Source organism: Salvia hispanica, chromosome 3 (genome assembly GCF_023119035.1).
Source record: "Salvia hispanica cultivar TCC Black 2014 chromosome 3, UniMelb_Shisp_WGS_1.0, whole genome shotgun sequence".
NCBI lineage: Eukaryota > Viridiplantae > Streptophyta > Magnoliopsida > Lamiales > Lamiaceae > Salvia > Salvia hispanica.
In genome coordinates this window covers 6,901,528-6,920,532 of record NC_062967.1, presented here as the reverse complement: position 1 = coordinate 6,920,532, position 19,005 = coordinate 6,901,528, and the positions used below count along the sequence as shown (strand labels likewise).

Below are 19,005 nucleotides of genomic sequence, written 5' to 3'. Positions count from 1 at the left end.
CTAACATTTCAATCATTTTTTCAAATCTATATCCTTTTTATTTTATCAATTTTGCATTTAACTAGTGCCGTTCACAACTGAAACTATTTTTTTATAGGCGAATGTAGTAAAAAAGATAAATTGTAATGAAGTAGAGTAAAATTCTAGTAATTGACAACTTTAAAATCTGAATGGATAAAACTGTGAAGTTTCACAATTATCACACAACAATAGAATTTGTGAAGTTGTATGAATGTGACCACTAATTAATTAAACAATCAGTATTGTATTATTTCATTAAAAATATATAAATATATAATACGCATGTAACTTAACCTTTTTTCTATAAAATAATTTCAAATAAATCAGAACATCTAAGTCACACATATAAATGAACGTCAAATACAGTATAAAATAAATATGCAAAAACCAGATTAATGAAAAGTGAAAACAGAATTCCAAAGGTGGAACATAAAAAAAAAACCGTGGAAAAGAGTTGGGGTGTTTCGTTAGAAAGAAACTGGCTGGGAATATGGTGAGTTCGGTATACACCACCGTCCTCTTTCCCATTACCAGTATCCATTAAAATAATTATAACCTTCTGAGAAGAAAAATAATAATTCTTCAGAAAAGTCGAACTCTTTTCGTTTCTGATTCCGGATCAAATTCCCTTTTCTTTCCCAAACAGATTCTGAATCCTGGCGATGAAGTAATGTTGCCAAGTCTCTAGTTTTCGCTGCTCGTCTATCTCTTTGATTAACCTGGTAAGTGGGATATTGAAAAGGATGGCCGAGTGTTCTAAAGCTACAAATTTGATGTTTTTGGTACCTTTTAAAGACGAGGGAGATGATGGGGTTTGACTGTCATTTCACATTTTTGCTTAGATTGGAAGTTTCTTTGTAGATAGTGTATAGATGTCTCTTCTTGTCCTTATCTCAATGTTTTGGAGTTGAGTGTATCTAATAAATTGAATTATGGAGTAATATCAGATAAAATATCTGGTATAATTTGATAAGAGCAATTTGAAAGAGACTTGTATGATCTTTCAAAGTCGGTCCACCGTTAACCAGTACGCTGTTTCGTCTCTCTCGAAGCCGCCTTGCTTTAAATTTTATCGAATTCACATTTTAATTTTGACTTTTCTTATGGTGTATACTGATATTAGTGCTGAATTTGGTTTATCCTATTTTTTGTTGTTGCGAGGTTTTCTTGATTCCCTACTTTTCTCTTGTAATAATTGCACTTTTCATTTTTAGTTGGGGTGCTTTGTGTCGGAACTTTTGGATTATAAATTGACTGGTTTCTGTGATCCACTCTGCGCTGTAGGAGGATTTGATAATTGTGAAATATTGGGGGGATTTTTTTTTCTGACTTGATGGGAAATAAAAATTCGAGCGAGGGGAGTTGGCCGCCTGCTTCAACAACCCAGTCTAGTTCTTCGTCGGGATGGCAGCATGATTATTCTCAGGCATCGGTTTCGCAGTATGCACAAAATTATCCTAAGCCGAATCAACCTTCAACAACTGGTTCTAGTTCATCTGCAGGGTGGCAGAATGATGGCATAAACACTGAATCATCGAATTCACAATATGATGATCAGAACCCTCCCATAGCGTATCCGTATCAAGCACCAGCACCAGCACCAGCAGGATATCCTCATAACCCTCCTGTAGCGTATCCGTATCAGCATCCAGCAGCACAAGGATATCCCCCGGTTAACCAGTTCAACGCTCCGCCCCAAGATCATGCGTGTCCACCACCTGTTCCCGCCCCTTACCATATGCCTACTTCTCAAGTACATGTACCAAACAAGAGGTTTGATAAGAGGTATTCAAGGATTGCTGACAACTATCATTCATTAGAGGAGGTACGTGTGGTATTTCTGTGGTGGAAGACCTCAGAATTGGTGGTTTTATCTGATATCGCGTGTGATATGTTTGAATACTGTTTTGTCTCTGTTGAAATGAATTGGCTGCATGAAAAATCTGAGGGGGCATACCTTCCCACAAGACTGGGGAGGTTTAGCTTCAATTTCATCTCCATATAAAATTCACATGAAATTTTCACCCTTGGTAGCTAAAGTTTGGACAAGACTGACAGAACTATATAAGTTATCCAGTCCAATTTCTCTGACAAATCTGCAACTTTTATGTGCATTTGTTGCACTTTCAGAAAATCATTCCGGGAGATGAATAATGAGAGCATACATCAAATTCTTCCTTCAAATTGTCTTATCTAAATGTTGAGATATCTATAATTTGAGTACTAGGGATGACATATGAAGGCCAGATTTACGTGGAGGTAGCTGGAGTGGTCAAATAATTCTTATCTGAATGACCTTATGTTGAGTGTGTATAAGTTTTTTTTTTGGTTTCCGTTGTCATTTTTTCAAAGACTCATTTCTTTACTTTTTCAATACCGTGGCCTATACGAACTCGCAAATATATATATATGAATCTTGAGAATTAGTCTTGTTGAGGAGATTCAAATATCAGATCTGATTTCTGCAGGTTTCTGAAGCTCTTGCACAAGCTGGTCTTGAGTCTTCAAACCTAATTATTGGGATTGATTTTACTAAGAGCAATGAATGGACTGGTAGGTTTATGTATCCATATACATTAATTACATTACTAGAACTTCTGGATAAATATTCTAAACTTGGTTTCATTTTTAGGCAAGAACTCATATAATGGTAAAAGCTTACATCACATTGGAGGTGGTCTGAATCCCTACGAACAAGCCATAAGCATTGTAGGGAAAACCTTGGCAGCTTTTGATGACGATAATTTGATCCCTTGTTATGGGTTTGGAGATGGTACTATGTGATAAATTGTGTCTTCTTAAACCTATAGTTTCTGTAGCAATATGTGATCAGTTTCTTTGTTTAAAAATTGAACTTGGCAGCATCGACTCATGATCAAGATGTATTTAGTTTTTATCCTGATGGAAGGCATTGCAACGGATTTGAGGAAGTTCTGCGTCGTTACAGAGAACTTGTTCCGAATCTGAAGCTGGCAGGTTAACTATTTAATCCATGTTTAGCCTATCTTATGGAGCTTGGTAGATCTTTTTGTCTTACAGTTACCTTGCTGCAGGCCCAACATCATTTGCACCAATAATCGAAATGGCTATGACTGTTGTTGAGCAGAAACAGGGCCAGTTCCATGTTTTAGTGATTATTGCAGATGGACAGGTATGCTACCTTTGTACGTTGGTCATGTAGAGTAGTTGTGAGTAAACTGCAGTAAAATTCTGTAGTGTTGTGAAGTTCGAAGAAAAAGTTAAGAATTGAAGACTAAAAAAACATAGATATTAGTTGTGACTTCCACACAATATGATTTTCTGGAATCTTTGTTTGAAGTCCTAATATTATGCTCACATATTTCAATATTTCAACATGTTGGGATTGGTTGTTATTAATTGTTGTGAGAAGCTGTTAATATCTTCTTAAGAGTTAAGATTTCAGCCAAGTCTACGCTTGCAGGCACTAACTTACTCCTGATCTTTAATACTATATTTTTAATTTACACATCTCGTTTATCCTGTCATTTGTATTTGGTTGTACTCGTCTCATTTATCCTGTCATCTTCTTAGGTCACCAGAAGTGTTGATACCCAACATGGTCAGCTGAGTCCGCAGGAGCAAAAGACTGTTCAAGCAATAGTCGAAGCTAGGTATTATTAGCAAACACGAGCTATATTCTGTTTATCAACTTTGGAGTGAACATGTTGAAGTAATGTTGCTATAATACCTGCAGCAAGTTGCCTCTATCCGTTGTTTTGGTCGGGGTTGGAGATGGCCCCTGGGATACGATGAAGGAATTTGACGACTATATACCTGCAAGGGAGTTCGATAATTTCCAGGTGAATCTCTTCTTCAGATTATACATCTTTAATTCGTTAGTATGTACTATATTTTTCACTGATATGCTATTTGAGCGTTTAGTTTGTCAACTTCACGGAGATTATGGTTAAAAATACACAACAAAATCGGAAAGAAACAGAGTTTGCGCTTGCAGCATTGATGGAAATCCCTACTCAGTATAAAGCAACGATAGAGCTTAATCTGTTGGGGTAATTCTCTCACGTCTGTTTACTTTTGTGTGTCTCTTCATCTTGTCTGTACCCGCAACGATCCCTTTTAGTCTATTTGCAACGCTCTGATTACTTGTCCATGTTTTGGGCATTTCAGTGGAAGGAAAGGGAACATTACGGAGAGATTTGCACTTCCTCCTCCTGTCTATGGCACAGCAGCATTTGGCGGCAATTCAACGCCCTCACCCACGCCAGCAGATGCTTATCAGTACAGCTCTAGTTCATACTACGACTACACTGCTCCCGCTGCAACAGCTCCTCCCGCTGCAAGTTCTAACTATGGACACCAGGTAAATACGCACATTCATTTTTACACCTACGAGAACAAATCATATGTTTTGTAATATCAAATCTGCCCTCATCATTTTCTGTCTATCCAAGATTTATATCAAGAACTAAATTACGAGCTCGATATGCAGATTTGTCCCATATGCCTTAGTAATCCGAAGGACATGGTTTTTGGTTGCGGTCATCAGGTAATCTATTTCTTTGATCTGCAATTCTAATGGGACATTGATTTGTATGGAGATGCAACAAGGCTGAGTTAAAATCTCTTGTATTTTTAGACGTGTTGCGGGTGTGGACAAGACCTTCAGCTATGCCCGGTATGCAGGAGTCGGATAGAGACAAGAATAAAGCTTTACTGAAGCCTCTAGTAAGTAGCTCGTCCAACGCAATGGTGCTAACCCTACCACATGATTCTTTATATTGGCCCTCGACGTCGTACAAATGAAGCCATAGCCTCATTCACATTTTTTGGTTGCCAAAGAAAATGATGAAGAAAAGATCATAAAAACACTGCTTGTTCGAATTTTTCACTGCCTCAGAAGAAAAATTGTTTGTAAATCTACTCGGAATTTGCAGATTTGGATACATTATTTTTTGTTAATTCTCTGCTGTATATTCTCGTTTTTTATATGTGAAGGCCACATTTGGTGAACTGTGTGTAGTTTAACTATGTAATGGAACAATTATACAAGTATATTTATGTTTAAATTTGTTTTATTACTTCTATATATACTTGAAAGTAAAGAAGATGAACAGTGACAAGTCTTGGTAAGAAATAAACATCGTATTAATGTAGATAATGAACGTACATTATTGCATTGAGCACTTCCTTGTACCTTGGCTCAGTTACTGAATCTCACACTATCACATTTACATAATTGTATCTACTTATTGTAATAATAAATGTAATTGGTTATACATAGTTGAGTCATGATTGTGAATGTAGTTGTCACAACCTTAAATTTGACAGTGCAACATGTTACATATTCGCATGAATCATTTATTATAGTACGAGTGATTAAGATGTTTTGTGCACCTAATTTATCATATCTTTTGTGCTATGTCCTATAAGCAACAGATTAACAGAACACTAAAACAGAACCTAATCAAATCATTGCACATGTCATGTTTTCACCTTATCAATTCTTCCTACTATTGATTTCATTATTTTAATATATAATAAAATTTTAATGTATTATTATATGAGTAATATAAACTAATTAACATTTACTACCCAAAATGTAATGAAAAATACTTATGCCTAATTTTGAATAATCAAGCCAAATAATAATTTCTTTAACTAAAAAAAATTCCAATTAATTATAAAAGTTAATTGCATTGGTGAATCTTTAGTTAATAATTGAAAAATTAAACATCAAGTACTACATATCAAATTTGAGGATAAATAATTATACTCCCTCCGTCCCAAGGTATTAGACCAACTTTCCTTTTTGGGATGTCCCAACATATTAGACTCATTTCCTTTTTTAGCAAAAACATCTATCTTATTTTATTCTCCACCTACTTTTTTCTCTCTTCTCTCCCCTACTTTTTCACTCTCTCATACTTTACTCTCTCCACTTTAACTATTTAAATATCAATTCCTTAAATCATATGCCCAAAAGAAGTGAGTCTAATACTACGGGACGGAGGGAGTAGTAGAATATGAAGCGGGTGACAAAAATTGATTTTGCCACATGTACTTCCCAACAAAAGTATGGTCTATATTTAACATGTAAATTTGATTCATATATAAAATATATAAAGTCCTGTCAAATTATTAATGATCAACAGGGTGGGTATGTTACTTGAGTGTTTTTTTTTTATTATTCACATATACTATCTTGCATTACTCGAACACACCAATGGCATTGACGTCTTTCCCTTTAAATATATTGGTATAATACAAAAAAAGTCGATTTTTTTTTCTTTCTAAAATCACCCAAAATTTGAATTTGTCAAGCAAAGTTGGTGCACAAGTCTCCCTTCAGGGAAAGGTTACTAGCTAGTTCAATTCTGATCAAGGTGTTGATCAGTTTTTCAAATAGATAGAAATGTTTGAGTTGTGGTAATAGTATGCGTTTAGTTCATCACTTGAATCTCAAAAAAAAAAGAAAGGAAAACACTTGCAAAGAATTAAGGTGTCTGTTTCTAATTTTTGAAAAAAGAGTAGCTAGCAATTGACCTCCACCCTTTTCACCAAGAAAAAGCAGTCAATAAATAGAGAGTGATAGCTTTTGGTTGCAATCAATTGCCATAATAAAGCTACAAACCTAACACCTAATTCTGATATAATTAGAAGCTTTAGCATACTAGATGGAATTCCATGTGCATGCACAAAGTCGAATATTGCTATATAATACCACAAGTTTACCCCATATTTGAAGTATGTATATTCTTGATCCTCTCAACTTGTTAAAAATAAGGTGTGTGAGTGTGATGATGGGGTGGTCAGGTGCAAGGCCCTCTTACCAAAGGCTTAAACAAGAGACGGTGCTGGACCACGAGGGCGCGAGGAAGAGATCATGGAAGAAATGTAGGATGAGGAGGAAAGTGAGAGTGAAGATGGTGAGATGCAAGAATTTAGTGGGAATGAAGATAGAGTGGAGAAAGATTTGGGTGAGATTGAAGGAAAGCAGGACTCATTTTGGGTATCTCTTTGCTGGGAATTATTTGTTCACCCAAATCAATCCAACTCCATTAATCAACCATCGCACTACTCCTCTTGTCGCCTATTCTTAGTTAAGCTTTCACAATTTTTTTATTATTTCTTTTTTTTTTTTTGTAGTAGTTGTATTTCCTAATTATACCTCTCTTTGCAATTAACCATCAGCTTCTCTAGTAATGATGCACTTTGCAATTTGTGTTTTTTTGATTGATTTATGGAATGAATGAAAAAGTTTTGAAGTTATGCTTTTGAGGCAAAGAGATACAGATACAAGCTAGTACTAATAAATTGCAGATGTGTGGGATGAAATTCAAATTGTATAATCTTCCAATTAATTAGGACAAAAGATAGTTGGGAAGATTATTCAATAGAGCCAGTCAAAGTATCATAACTATATGATTCACAAACTTAAACTTGGGAGGCTGAAATTTCTCTTTTGTTGTATATCATCAATACATCGTTTAACCAATCAAGTTTTATTTTATTTATTTCATAAATCTGGCTTAACATAAATATGAACATTCATGGATCTCAAAGAAGATACGAGTAATCAAATTTGAGCTAAATGACTAACAATAGAAGTTCTTAGTCAAACACTTCAACAGTAATTGTATCTTAAACACTCTACCTAATTCCAACTATAAGGCATATAGTACTACTCTTAGTACTCTATGATCCATAAGCTAATTACTATACTATTAACCAAACCATGAGCAATTTTGGAATGCCAATAGTTCCCTTAAAAGTTACAAAAATATGAAGAAGATAGACAACAATTTCCAACACAAAATTTTAACATGTAAAATTTTAAATTCGAAGAGAAAGCATGGCTAGGAAGGAAATTTTTCACTGCATAATAATTTTCTACAATTATACTAGTACAATTTTTTTAAAAAAAATTCGGCCCAACCCCTATACTGCCTATGGGCTTCTTTAACAGATTAAGAAATTTATCACACTGAGGTACTCCGTTTTTTCATACTCACAATGAGGTGTAGGAATAAGTTTTTTTCAATTAAAATTCATAATTTATAAACTTTGCTTTCATTAAATCATCAGTTATAGCACTAAAAAAAAAAATTGTTAAAGATATTTTTAATATAATTAAGGACACTAGTTTGTGTTTCTAAATATACTCATAACGCTTAAAAAAATATACTTATTGTTAGTGCATGTCTCAACTAAAATTAGAGGACGCAAATGAAAAATGTCCTAAGAAAGCAAAAGATTAAGTTAATTTGTTCTTCATTTTAACGCTTTATTTTGAGTCCTAAAATATTGTTATTTTTAAAAATTTTCCAATGAAAGTAATTGCATCTCAATTTTTGTGTCCTTAAAAATTAAGTTTTTCGCAGTGTTAGTTGATTTAGATGTGAGACAGTTTAATATACTGTTTAGTACTTATAATTCCAATAATTTAAGGCTTTCATTATTGGTCATTATATAGGTAATTAGCTCATTAGTTAACATTATTTTTATTCTAGTCGAGTAATTTCTCATGTCATGCCTGCTACTGGTAAACACGATTTCTTAAAAGTGCAGCGATTAAGAAAACAGTTTGGGTGAGCAGAGGTGCACAAAATCTCCATACACCTATCTTGTAAAGTCGCCACGTTGCATATTTCCAACCCCAAGGGTTTATCACCGCAGTTCCTATTCTTCCTGGCAATCAAAACCCTCAAAAAACACCCAATTCAATTTCCCGACTACTCTTTCCACCATGAAGCTCCTCCGCGCTATCTCAGGTGCTCATTTTCGAATCTTGCTAATTTACGTACATCCAAATTTTTATGCAATTATCTGCTGAATTGCATTCAGTGGGCAGTGTTTAGTACAGATTTGGAATTTGAATGTATTCATATCTGTTTGCGATTGCTAGTCTATATACATAGTGGATGGTGAAGATCCTGTAGTCCATTAGGTGTTGGATGAAACAATAAATCTATATGTGTATGTAAGCATCTACCTCGGATTGGATTGGTAGAGTTTCGATTTTTCATTTTAATTATTTGGTTCGGTTTGGATTATTGTGGCTTCAGGAAACAATCGTGCTGTGGTTCGGGCGTTAGGGCGTCGGAATTTCTGTGCACCAGCGGAGGAGTATGCGAAGCGAAATTATGCCAGCGATGAGCCTGGGTACAATACTGTGATTGGCTCGCTCACTGCTCAGCGAAGGTTCGATTCATTTTGCACCCTTTCTTCAGTTTTTTAGACTCCGTATGCTGTATTTTTCATTTCAAGTCGAATTAGAACAAAAGTTTTCACATTTTGTTTCGTACTGTATTTGACAATGCTGGGTATCGTTTTCGAGTATCAGGAATTATTTGCTGAGGGATGTGTATGACGATATGATGCTGGATGGAGTGAAGCCAGAGAGGGACACATTTCACTCACTTATTGTAGGGACAATGAAAGGGGCTCGAATACAAGACGCATTCTTTTTCCGCGATGAAATGAGAGCTATGGGTCTGGTTCCAGATGTACGTCCTTTCCCACCATTTGCTACCACCTCTTATAATTGTAATTTATAGTTGATCAATAAAATTGGATTTACTTCCATGATTGTCCTTGGAGCAATACACATGCAATGTAAGCTTGTATGCAGAAGATGGCATCAGCAGATCGGTGATCCAATGCTGATATTTTCTGCCAATCATTATTGCCAGTTTACTAACAACGATAATGAAAATCGTTTCATCTTCATCAGGTGGCTCTGTACAACTACTTGATATCTACCTGTGGAAAGTGCAATAACTCTGATCAGGCAATTTCGGTACTGACACTGCTTAGATGCATTGTTTCTTGCTTTGTGCTATTGAAGAATAGTGAAAAGTAATTAAAGAGCTGTTGTTCCTTTTAACTGAAGCTTCTAGAGGAAATGAAGAGATCAGAAGTGAAACCTACTGGACAAACCTTCATATGCTTACTTCATGCATGTGCAGCATCTGGAAGAGTTGACCGTGTGTAAGATTATTGTCTGTATTTCTCTCTCTCTTTTCCTGGTTGATATGTATTAGTACTTGTGCATTTCAGGTGGCTTCTTAGTTCTTACTTAATATTCTATACTTTTTAGTACTATAACTTCCATGTCCTAATAGCACATTATCTTCATATTGTCTTGCAGATATGCAATAGTACGAGATATGACCGCTGCTGGTCTTGGTTTGAACAAATTTTGCTATGCTGGACTTATACTTGCACACAGGAACAAGTCACCTCCCTCCAGTGATACAGCTTCCAAAGTAAATATACAATTTGTGCTTGTAAATTTATGAAGTTTATACTTCCTATTCCATTAGTATATATGCGATTTTTTAGTTAAAAATATTTGAGATATATCTTGCTCTTTTTTTTTCTGGCAAGATTCTTGAGCTCGTTGAACAGTCTAAAGGATGGTCCTCAGTTGATCATACAACAGACATTGCTGAAAATGTTATGAAGGGAATTACTGAAGAAGAACTATACAATCTGCCCACAGCGGAATATGTTCATCGCCGTGCTGGATTCATAGCCAGACAGTTAACTGTATACCATGTTGCATTTCTTGCTTGTGCTGACCTTAAGGATGTCCAGGTAATGAGTGAATGATATAATGTTTCTGTTGACATTTATTCCCGTCTTGGAAGAGTGCTTTTTGTGTACCTCTATAGTCAAGACATAGCTAACTGATCAATGGTAGTGTAAGCATATGTACTAAGGCATTCATGTATCATATATTGTGCTCTTTCTGGATTACGGGCAAAGCTCGCAAGAAAGTGCTCTTTACGAGTATTATTATCTTCTCCTTCACTTACATTTAGGTTGACTATTCATTCCTGGCAGGCTACTGACAAACTTCTGGAGATGCTAGAGAAGGATGGGAAAACTCCTGATGTCTTTATACTGATGCAAATTATGAGGTTTGTGACAATTGACTGTCCCCTAAAAACTTTAGATTCGGTATTGAAAATCTCATGATTCTCATCTAATTGTTATCTTAATTTTCTAGCTTTGTGATAATGTTCGACCTTTAACACCACATGTGCATATAGAATGAACTTATTGTAAATGGCCACATATTTTGAAGTTTGAACTTCTTCAGCCACCTTTCTAATCTCATTTTTCATTGAAAAGGTTTTGATTAATTTGAAAAAATAGGAGTACGGCGACAAGATATTTTACGTATGGAGTATAATGTAAACTCTGATTTTAGGAGGTGAATCTGAAGTTGAACTCTGGAACACTTGAATTAACTTCACCAAGATCCTTATAAAGATGGAACCAAAGGACTTTTAAGCTTTATTATGGAAAATGTCGTTTCACATGATTAAAAAAATAAAGCTGTCTATATTTACATATAAGTCTTATAACTAGTATTGTATCTTTGACATATGAAGAAAGTTTTGGCAATGAGTTTGTTAGTATCTTTGGAGAAGAAAGGTGAGGATCAGATGTTTTAATTTAGCATTATATATTTCTCCTTGAAATTTTATTTCTAGAGCCCATTTTGTTCAACATAAGGTGTATTATGTTGGAAACCCCATGCTTTGATTTACGAAAGGGAAAAGGTTGGATCAAATTAATTTTTGCTATACAAATTTCTTCTAACTGTTAAACATGTATATGGCCTTTTGGGTTGATAAATTAAGTAGGTGAACAACATAATATTTATATTTAACAAATTTAATAATCAAATGTGAGCAAATAACTTAATAATCCTAATAATCCTGATGTGGAATATCACAGAAAGAAAAATACTCTAAAGCACCAACCAACCTAATAATTAGTTGATCTGTTTTATCACATATTAATTATACCTGCTATCTTGGCTACAAAAACGCACTGCTCGTGTGTAAGACAGATACGTGTCCTCTGGTTCCAGATGTTGACCTGTTTTAGCATCTATGCTTATCCTAATGCAGGTGCGTTCTTTCTGTTGGGGACTTGGACCGGGGGTTGAAATTTTTTGAAGAGTACATGAATTCAAACAGAGTCCCTATGGTAGAACTTTTTTCGGTGAGTTCTTAAGCATACCCCTTTCTTCGACCAGATATGTTCATCTCAGAGTGCATTGTGCTGCAGCCAATTTATTCATTATGTCACACCAACAATGATGAAACAGAAAGTAGTCAATTAATTTTGCTGAGTTTCTGTAGAAGTAAACTAGTTTGATTGCTAAATTTCATCGACCTGATGGCTTACCTAGTCAGATTGTAGTTTGCTAGCTGAATTGGGCATACTGTTGAAATCTAATGAGTGTCTGAACTCCAAAACAAATCTATATCTTGCAATAAAGCTTGGTTACAAAGTCTATGAATCGTGAAATTTATCTTATAGCTGCCTTTTTCGTAGTTGTTTATTCCCTGAGCTTTTGGTTACAATAATGTGTTATAGCATATTCTTTTCACTGATATGCAGTATACTTGAAAACTTGTTCATCTTCCTACAGTTATAAGCCAAATAACTTGGTTTAGTGATTCAACTTTTCCTGCCATGCAGACTCTCGCAGAAGGAGCGATGGTTGGGTATACAGAAAGGGGCATGCAAGTTGCTCAAGACATTCTTGTATGCTATAGCTTTCACTACAGTCATCCATATGCCTTTCCAATTTCAATTTGTAGATGAGTGGAACACCCACAGTTTTAGTTGATGTCAGTTTTCAGTGGTGCATAAAGTTTCTAACTTATTGTTCGTCATCCAGGTTGATCTCAATAACAGGGGCATGTTTTTGAGTTTCAAAATGGCAAATGATCTCCTGTTAGCTGCATCTGGTGAAAAGGTTAGCTAATAAATGAAAACAATAATTTCTGTTAGCAAACTTCTGTTCACAAATCTTGTTCTGTTTGTCTATAACTGCATGCTGCTTTGCCCCAGCTCTTCCTGTCCAATAACTTCTTATTTTTCTATTCTTTTGTTCTATTAGACCGGCGGGTACACTGTTGCCAACATGTTGTGGGATATGATGCAATCTCGTAAAATGACCCCTTTGCTCCCTACTGTCGAAGCATATCACAAAGGGCTGAAAGTGAGTTTTTATATTTCCCCTGTGAAACAGAACATGATAATGAAGTTTGCATTGCTGGAACCACAAAGACACCCTTTATAGCTTATGATCCTTGAATAACGTTGGGATTCTTATCAGTTCTGCTTGTGTTTCAGGAAAGAGAGATACCGGAGGATGATCCACGACTGATGTTGGTAACCACGACTCTTAACAATCTTAAAGCTAAAGCTGGACCAGGAGGTGGAAGATAGATAAACTAATGGATGAAATTATTTTTTGGGTTAGGATTGAGCAACATGAGTTTATCTTCTTGATTTGATGGTTTTCTTGTAGCTGAATAATTCCTATAGGCAGGTACTTTCTTGCTATTTTGCATTGAGCGGCTTGTTATGATTTCAGTGTAAGCCTAAAATTGCAATTTGAAATGTGCGTCGCAAAAGTGATGCTTTGATTCTGTATTACTCCATCTTGTTGGTACATGATGTATGTGTACGGTTCTATCATCAAGCTGCACGCTCGAGGAGAACATATGTCAAATTAGCTTAGTAATTTACTTGTTTTCTTAGGGTCCAATATGCTATGATTTGATATAAAAAATTGGAATAAAGCATTTGGTTTATCTTCTTTCTCTCGGCTGGTTTTATGCTTATTAAGGACATTGGTAGTAAGCGTCCACATACATCAAGTAGATTCCAAATAGATTCCAACTAAGTCGATGTATTGATATGAGCTAATTAACTTCAAATAGAAACTCATGTTGCATCAAAATATAAGACTGGATGACATGTCAAGTTCAATAAAATAGACGTCTCTTATTCCTAAAAAATAAAATTGAAACGAATCATATTATTAGAAAATGATATGATTTAAAATTTGAAAATCTATGTATTTTTATTTTTGAAACACACCATCTATCATATTTTATAAGAGTAGAATACACATTTCATTATTTTTTTCACCAATTTATTTTTATACTCCGTATTTCATTAATATTGTGTCGATCAAAAGTTAGATGAATGTCGAAGGGGTATAAATCAAATTGCAATTCCTCTTGATGCGTTTTTAATGTTTTGAGGTTGCATTCCTTTTGATTTGTTGTTTGGTGGTATCTCGTTTATTAATAATTATTTTTATTTAATTTGTGTTGTATTTTGGATTAAGGTGATTCTACTACCGTCAAGCCATTTTGAAATTTTTAGTAGTATATTCTACGTTAGGTGTAAATTTGAAATTAAGTATAAGTGATTGCATATATAATTATGTTAAAGTTGAAAAAAGGCTGTAGAAGTTAAAAAAAGACTGTTCGTCGAGTAAAAGAGTCATTAGGAAGGTGAAAAGGCTATACAACTTCTAAATCTATCCAACTTAATCTGCTTGACATTATAGAGAAAATGCCATTTTAATTAATTAGATACACATGAGTTAGCGGTTGTGATTTATAAATAGAGAATTTGAAAATGTCACGAGTCATAATTAAGTAGTTAAATGAAGGTATGTGGAGCGTGCTTTTGGTGTACTCCAAGTGCGTTTTACATTGGTCAAAGGCCCAGCGCGTTTCTTCCACGAAAATGATATCACTGTGCCGCAATCATGTTGCATAATCTATAGCACTGATATCAACAATGGCAGATCAATTTTCAATAATGAAATCTGAATCATAATCTGTAAAGACTGAAGCAAACAGCCCCTATAGCTCAGTGGTAGAGCGTCAGTCTTGTAAACTGAAGGTCTGTAGTTCGATCCTGCATGGGGGCACTTTTTAATAAACAATTGCTCTTTTATTTTTGAAAAATGATTTAGTTTTTTAGGAAATTACAAAAAAACACTGCTCTCTCTCCTCCTTCAGTTAACATTTTGGGGTTTCAATCCCCTCCAAAAACCCTAATCCATGAAAATATGTTCCCGATCCCCTTAATGAACTGACTCCTGCAAATTCTCCCGCTCTAAAATGGCGTCTTCAAGTCTGCAGAAGCTCATCCGGAACCAAGCCCGACCCGCTTCCACATTCTTCACCCATTTCCACAAACCCCCTTCTCCTTTTGCTCCCACCCAAATCCCCAAACCTAATGATCCCACCCCAGAGCAACCCGCAATCGATCATTTCATTCCCAAGAATCCTTTCTTCGCCCAAGTTTACCCGACTTTCTCATTCGAGTTTCTTCTCAACCCGGTTTCCCCATCAACGTTCATCCGACCCGAATCCGATGGCGAGGCGGATGATTCCAACGTGATACGAGCTGATAGTGTGAAGAAGAAGAGAAAAAAGAAGATGAATAAGCACAAGCTGAAGAAGCTTAGGAAGCGGCTGAGGAGGAAGACGAAGTAATTCCGTTATTTCGCCGTTTCGGTGAGATATATTGTGCCATTTTCCGTTTTTCTGACCTTTCCAGATTCGTCCTTGGATTCTCGATTATTTTGTTAGCTTAATCAACCATTGATGGCACAATAGTCCATCTTAACCAATGACATCAATAATTAAGATATTTGTTTGCATTTTCTGTGGAAATGGATGTGCAACAGAGAATTCTCTGCGTTCCTTTTTTTTAATTGATTTACTATACATCACGAGTTTTTACCGAGTTACTATAATTTAGGTGGATAGTTACCGCTTGTTTATGTTCTGAGCTGATTTATGTTGGGAGTAATCTGCTGACTGGATGTAGATTGGTGAGAAATTAGCTCAGTATGACCATAGCACCTTATTAGACGAAGGTGTTTGATGTGAAACAGTTTCCTACTGCAATTTAAGAAAAATAAATTATCAAAAAGTTATTGTAGAAAATCTAAAGGATCCGAATTGGAAGGTATTAGACCACATGGCTATGCTCTAACTGGGGAATGGGAATTGTTCTAGTCTCGAAAGTCACGTTAAACACATTATAATGATTTAGGAATCAGGGGATATGTTTATCTTTAGTTGATACTTTGTTGGAGTTGGACAGAGCGGCTTGTTCATTCATCAAACTTTTGACTATGAGAAAACGTGCGAGCTATGTATGTGGATGAAGCACCTTCGGTGTGTTTTGTGTGGGTATTATCTGTTACAAAAGGGTTTAATTCAGCTATGTACTATGTAGTAGCAGCTAAGAGTTATGATCAACAGTCCCTTCTGCAGTGTATATTAAAACTGGTCGAGAAGAATCTTAATATGAGGCAATTTGGGCTTGTGAGATGATGAAAGCGTGGTTGTGGACTCGGGAGAAATGTGAGAGTCGGGATTGTTTGAGAATCTTTAGGTGACTTTTATTGGGTTAACCATATGCTTTGCAAGGATTTGTGCTTGTCTAAGTTGTAAGGCTCTGCGTACATGATAAATCATATAGTCGAGATCCTTATCGATAATATTGCTATCAAAGTCTATAGGAGTAGAATCATTTGTTGTTGGTGGAGAAGATGATGCAGCCTTTTGGTAGGAGAGGTTGATATTGATGAATCACTCATCTTAAAGGCATACATAGACAAACAAAAGATGGAAATGTAGTTTCATTACATTGACTATTTATGGTCGTGAATGGGTTTCCTTTCTATATGGCTCATTATTATCATCTAAATATAGTAGTTAGCTGTGATATGGAATCAATCGGAAATTGATCGAATCATTCAACTACAAGCTGGGAAACCTATGGTTCAGAGTGAATTCCTTGTCTTTTGATTCGTGATTTTAATCGATGACCTTTCTTCCTCAAGTACAATTCATTTGCACGTGCTCTTATCCTTGTTCTAACCTAAAAGCGTTAGGACTCTAATTCTAAAAGCAAGTCACATTATAGGCTTTGAATCCAAAATGCTTGTGTATGATTTGATGAATTTGAGTAGTATTCTATATGATTTGATAAATTTGATTTAGTTAATTTTGTCTTTCTAGCCATGTTAATTCACCTTTCATCTCAATCACTTGATTTTCTAATGATTACTGTGGATTTAGATTGTCAAAACAACTGGTCTTTAGACCATAGATTGTAGAGATTTATCTTCATCACAAAGTTGAAGATTTTCCTTATGCTGCTATTACATCTATAGATGCTTCATTGTTTAAGGTTCTTTCTCTGGTAAATTTGGAATGTGATCAGACAAATATGTTGACCTTTCCCCATTCTGTTATGTATGCTCCTGGTTATCTTTGTTGTGGATACAACCTTTTACTAATAGTTTCCTACTATATGCAAATAGGTGGATGCCATCCGTACCTATTGACTAGAGTAATTGGTTTCACTATAGGAGCACAATATAATGATAACCACTATTACAACTTGTTCAAAGTGGTCCAATACCCTTTTGTTCCACTCATGGTAATCTAGCATGCCTAATTTGTGCATCATTGGTGATTTTAATTGCTTCAGTCTAGTCTGCGTATATTATCTGATATGGCAGGCACCTCAATTTTGGTCATGTCTGCATTATCTTATTATTATAAACTCCCTTGTCAAATGTGTATTTTACCCCCTCATCAGTATGACCAAAATTTGATGTGAATGTTGCTATTTACTTTTGGAGTTAATCCACTTGTACGAGTAGAATGTAGCATGCTTGTAGCTCGTATTGCTCCTTAGTCCTTAATACTACTTGTTATGGTAGCATTGTATGTGTAAGAGAATACTTGCTGCTGAACTCTCTGCTACGTGGCATTTGAAATTCCCTGTATCATGTAGATACGTTGTTCCATACCCAACTGTAGTTGCATTCAATCATAGAAAGGAGTTTGATCTGAGGACCACAACATCACTTTCTCCTCACTGTCATCTTTATAGCCTGTTATTGCAACTGGAAAGCTCTTGAATATATCAGTGGCTCGACTTTCTCATCTGCCTTTCGAAATGCAGAATGCTGTGTGCCTGTTTCTCTTTATCAGTCATGGAGTCTTGGGATAAAGTAACATTAGCATTTAGCATTTAGCAATGTTTGCCTAATTCACTAACTTTTGTGTTTTTGAGTATCCCTTTGGTGTGTATGGCCTAACATCAAATGAAATGTTATTTAGTTAAAATTTGGACTAGAGAATTGTGTGCTTTTCAACTTTCCTTTAATACGTAGTGGCTACCCTAATTCTTGACCACTAATTTAGAGGTAGCACGAGTCATCATTATATCATCATGTGTTGTGTGGCCATTGCTTTGACATATGGAAACTAGAAACGTTTGCACATGCTTTGTTGTTTTACTTTGTTTTGCATTTGTTGAACTTTCATTTCATACATCTCCACCTCACCCTACCTTTATTACAACTAATGATTTAAACGCTGTGGACTTAAAGACAAAAGGTAAAGACATGGAACACTATGCCCTTTTGCGCCTCCCAATTTGAATTTTTGTTGCAAATTTTCAGAGTTTTTCTTAGGGCAATGGTGGATAAACTGTACGGAAAATAATGGATCCAAAGTATCAGCATAGTTTCAATTCTCTGACTCTACTTTAGGTATTTACAATAATCGATCTCATAAATCTTACTCAGTTAAGATCTATAAATCATGAGTCGGTTCTAGATTTGAGTCACGTTGGATTTATGAAGACGGTGTTTGTAAGTAACCAAGTGTAGTCTAGAGTTGAAACTACACATTTGGATCCAGAGAGTATACCCTTATGAATTTGCATTATTGAAATAGCATTCCAAAGAAATTCCTATTTCAATGATGCAAGGTAAGAATAGAAATGGGTCTAAATTGAGATATGCATTGGAAATTTTATTTGATAAGCGTTCTGTAGCTTCATTATGTGCAATCCTAGCCTAGTTTTAATTAAAGTATAACCTAACTATGAGTAAATTTAAAGATTGAATGAGAGAGGTAGAGAATGGCGATCTTATGCCAAATTGAGCAGGATATCTGTGTCATATTATTTTATTAGGTAGTATATTCAATAATTGAATGTCCTAACGTGTCCCTTCACGACATTGAATTGCAAAGTTTGTTCACAAAAAGACAAATACTTTCCTATATCATGTTTGGTAATTTCACTTTCTCAAGCAATAAAATATCTTACAATCGGTTACTTTTATTT

At 35.3% G+C, this 19,005-nt stretch overlaps 2 protein-coding genes, 1 long non-coding RNA gene and 1 other non-coding gene across 8 annotated transcripts; all 4 read left to right on the top strand.

Annotated features, from left to right (window-relative positions):
• The first annotated feature begins 477 nt into the window (after positions 1–477).
• On the top strand, positions 478–5,069 carry LOC125214042 (E3 ubiquitin-protein ligase RGLG2-like). 5 transcript variants are annotated; one of them, XM_048114896.1, is made up of 12 exons: positions 478–743; positions 1,306–1,846; positions 2,490–2,574; positions 2,654–2,794; positions 2,884–2,997; positions 3,075–3,172; positions 3,574–3,653; positions 3,737–3,842; positions 3,925–4,052; positions 4,171–4,363; positions 4,493–4,549; positions 4,640–5,069. In XM_048114896.1, the coding sequence occupies exons 2-12, from the start codon at positions 1,355–1,357 to the stop codon at positions 4,718–4,720; spliced, it is 1,575 nt and encodes a 524-aa protein (XP_047970853.1). In that variant the 5' UTR covers positions 478–743; positions 1,306–1,354; the 3' UTR covers positions 4,721–5,069. The 5 variants fall into 5 exon arrangements, with proteins under 5 accessions (XP_047970853.1, XP_047970854.1, XP_047970855.1 ...); XM_048114897.1 differs by lacking the exon at positions 478–743 and adding an exon at positions 941–1,048; XM_048114898.1 differs by lacking the exon at positions 478–743 and adding an exon at positions 1,058–1,182.
• A 3,568-nt stretch (positions 5,070–8,637) lies between these two features.
• On the top strand, positions 8,638–13,473 carry LOC125217010 (pentatricopeptide repeat-containing protein At4g35850, mitochondrial). The gene is made up of 13 exons (XM_048118828.1): positions 8,638–8,774; positions 9,069–9,204; positions 9,347–9,509; positions 9,737–9,802; positions 9,896–9,993; positions 10,154–10,271; positions 10,393–10,602; positions 10,852–10,928; positions 11,931–12,024; positions 12,508–12,573; positions 12,710–12,787; positions 12,932–13,033; positions 13,168–13,473. The coding sequence occupies exons 1-13, from the start codon at positions 8,750–8,752 to the stop codon at positions 13,261–13,263; spliced, it is 1,329 nt and encodes a 442-aa protein (XP_047974785.1). The 5' UTR covers positions 8,638–8,749; the 3' UTR covers positions 13,264–13,473.
• Positions 13,474–14,695: 1,222 nt separating this feature from the next.
• Positions 14,696–14,767, top strand: TRNAT-UGU. The gene has a single exon. It is a non-coding gene; the product is annotated as a tRNA-Thr (tRNA).
• Positions 14,768–17,189: 2,422 nt separating this feature from the next.
• Positions 17,190–17,945, top strand: LOC125211991. The gene is made up of 2 exons (XR_007174591.1): positions 17,190–17,301; positions 17,833–17,945. It is a non-coding gene; the product is annotated as an uncharacterized LOC125211991 (long non-coding RNA).
• The last annotated feature ends 1,060 nt before the right edge of the window (positions 17,946–19,005 follow it).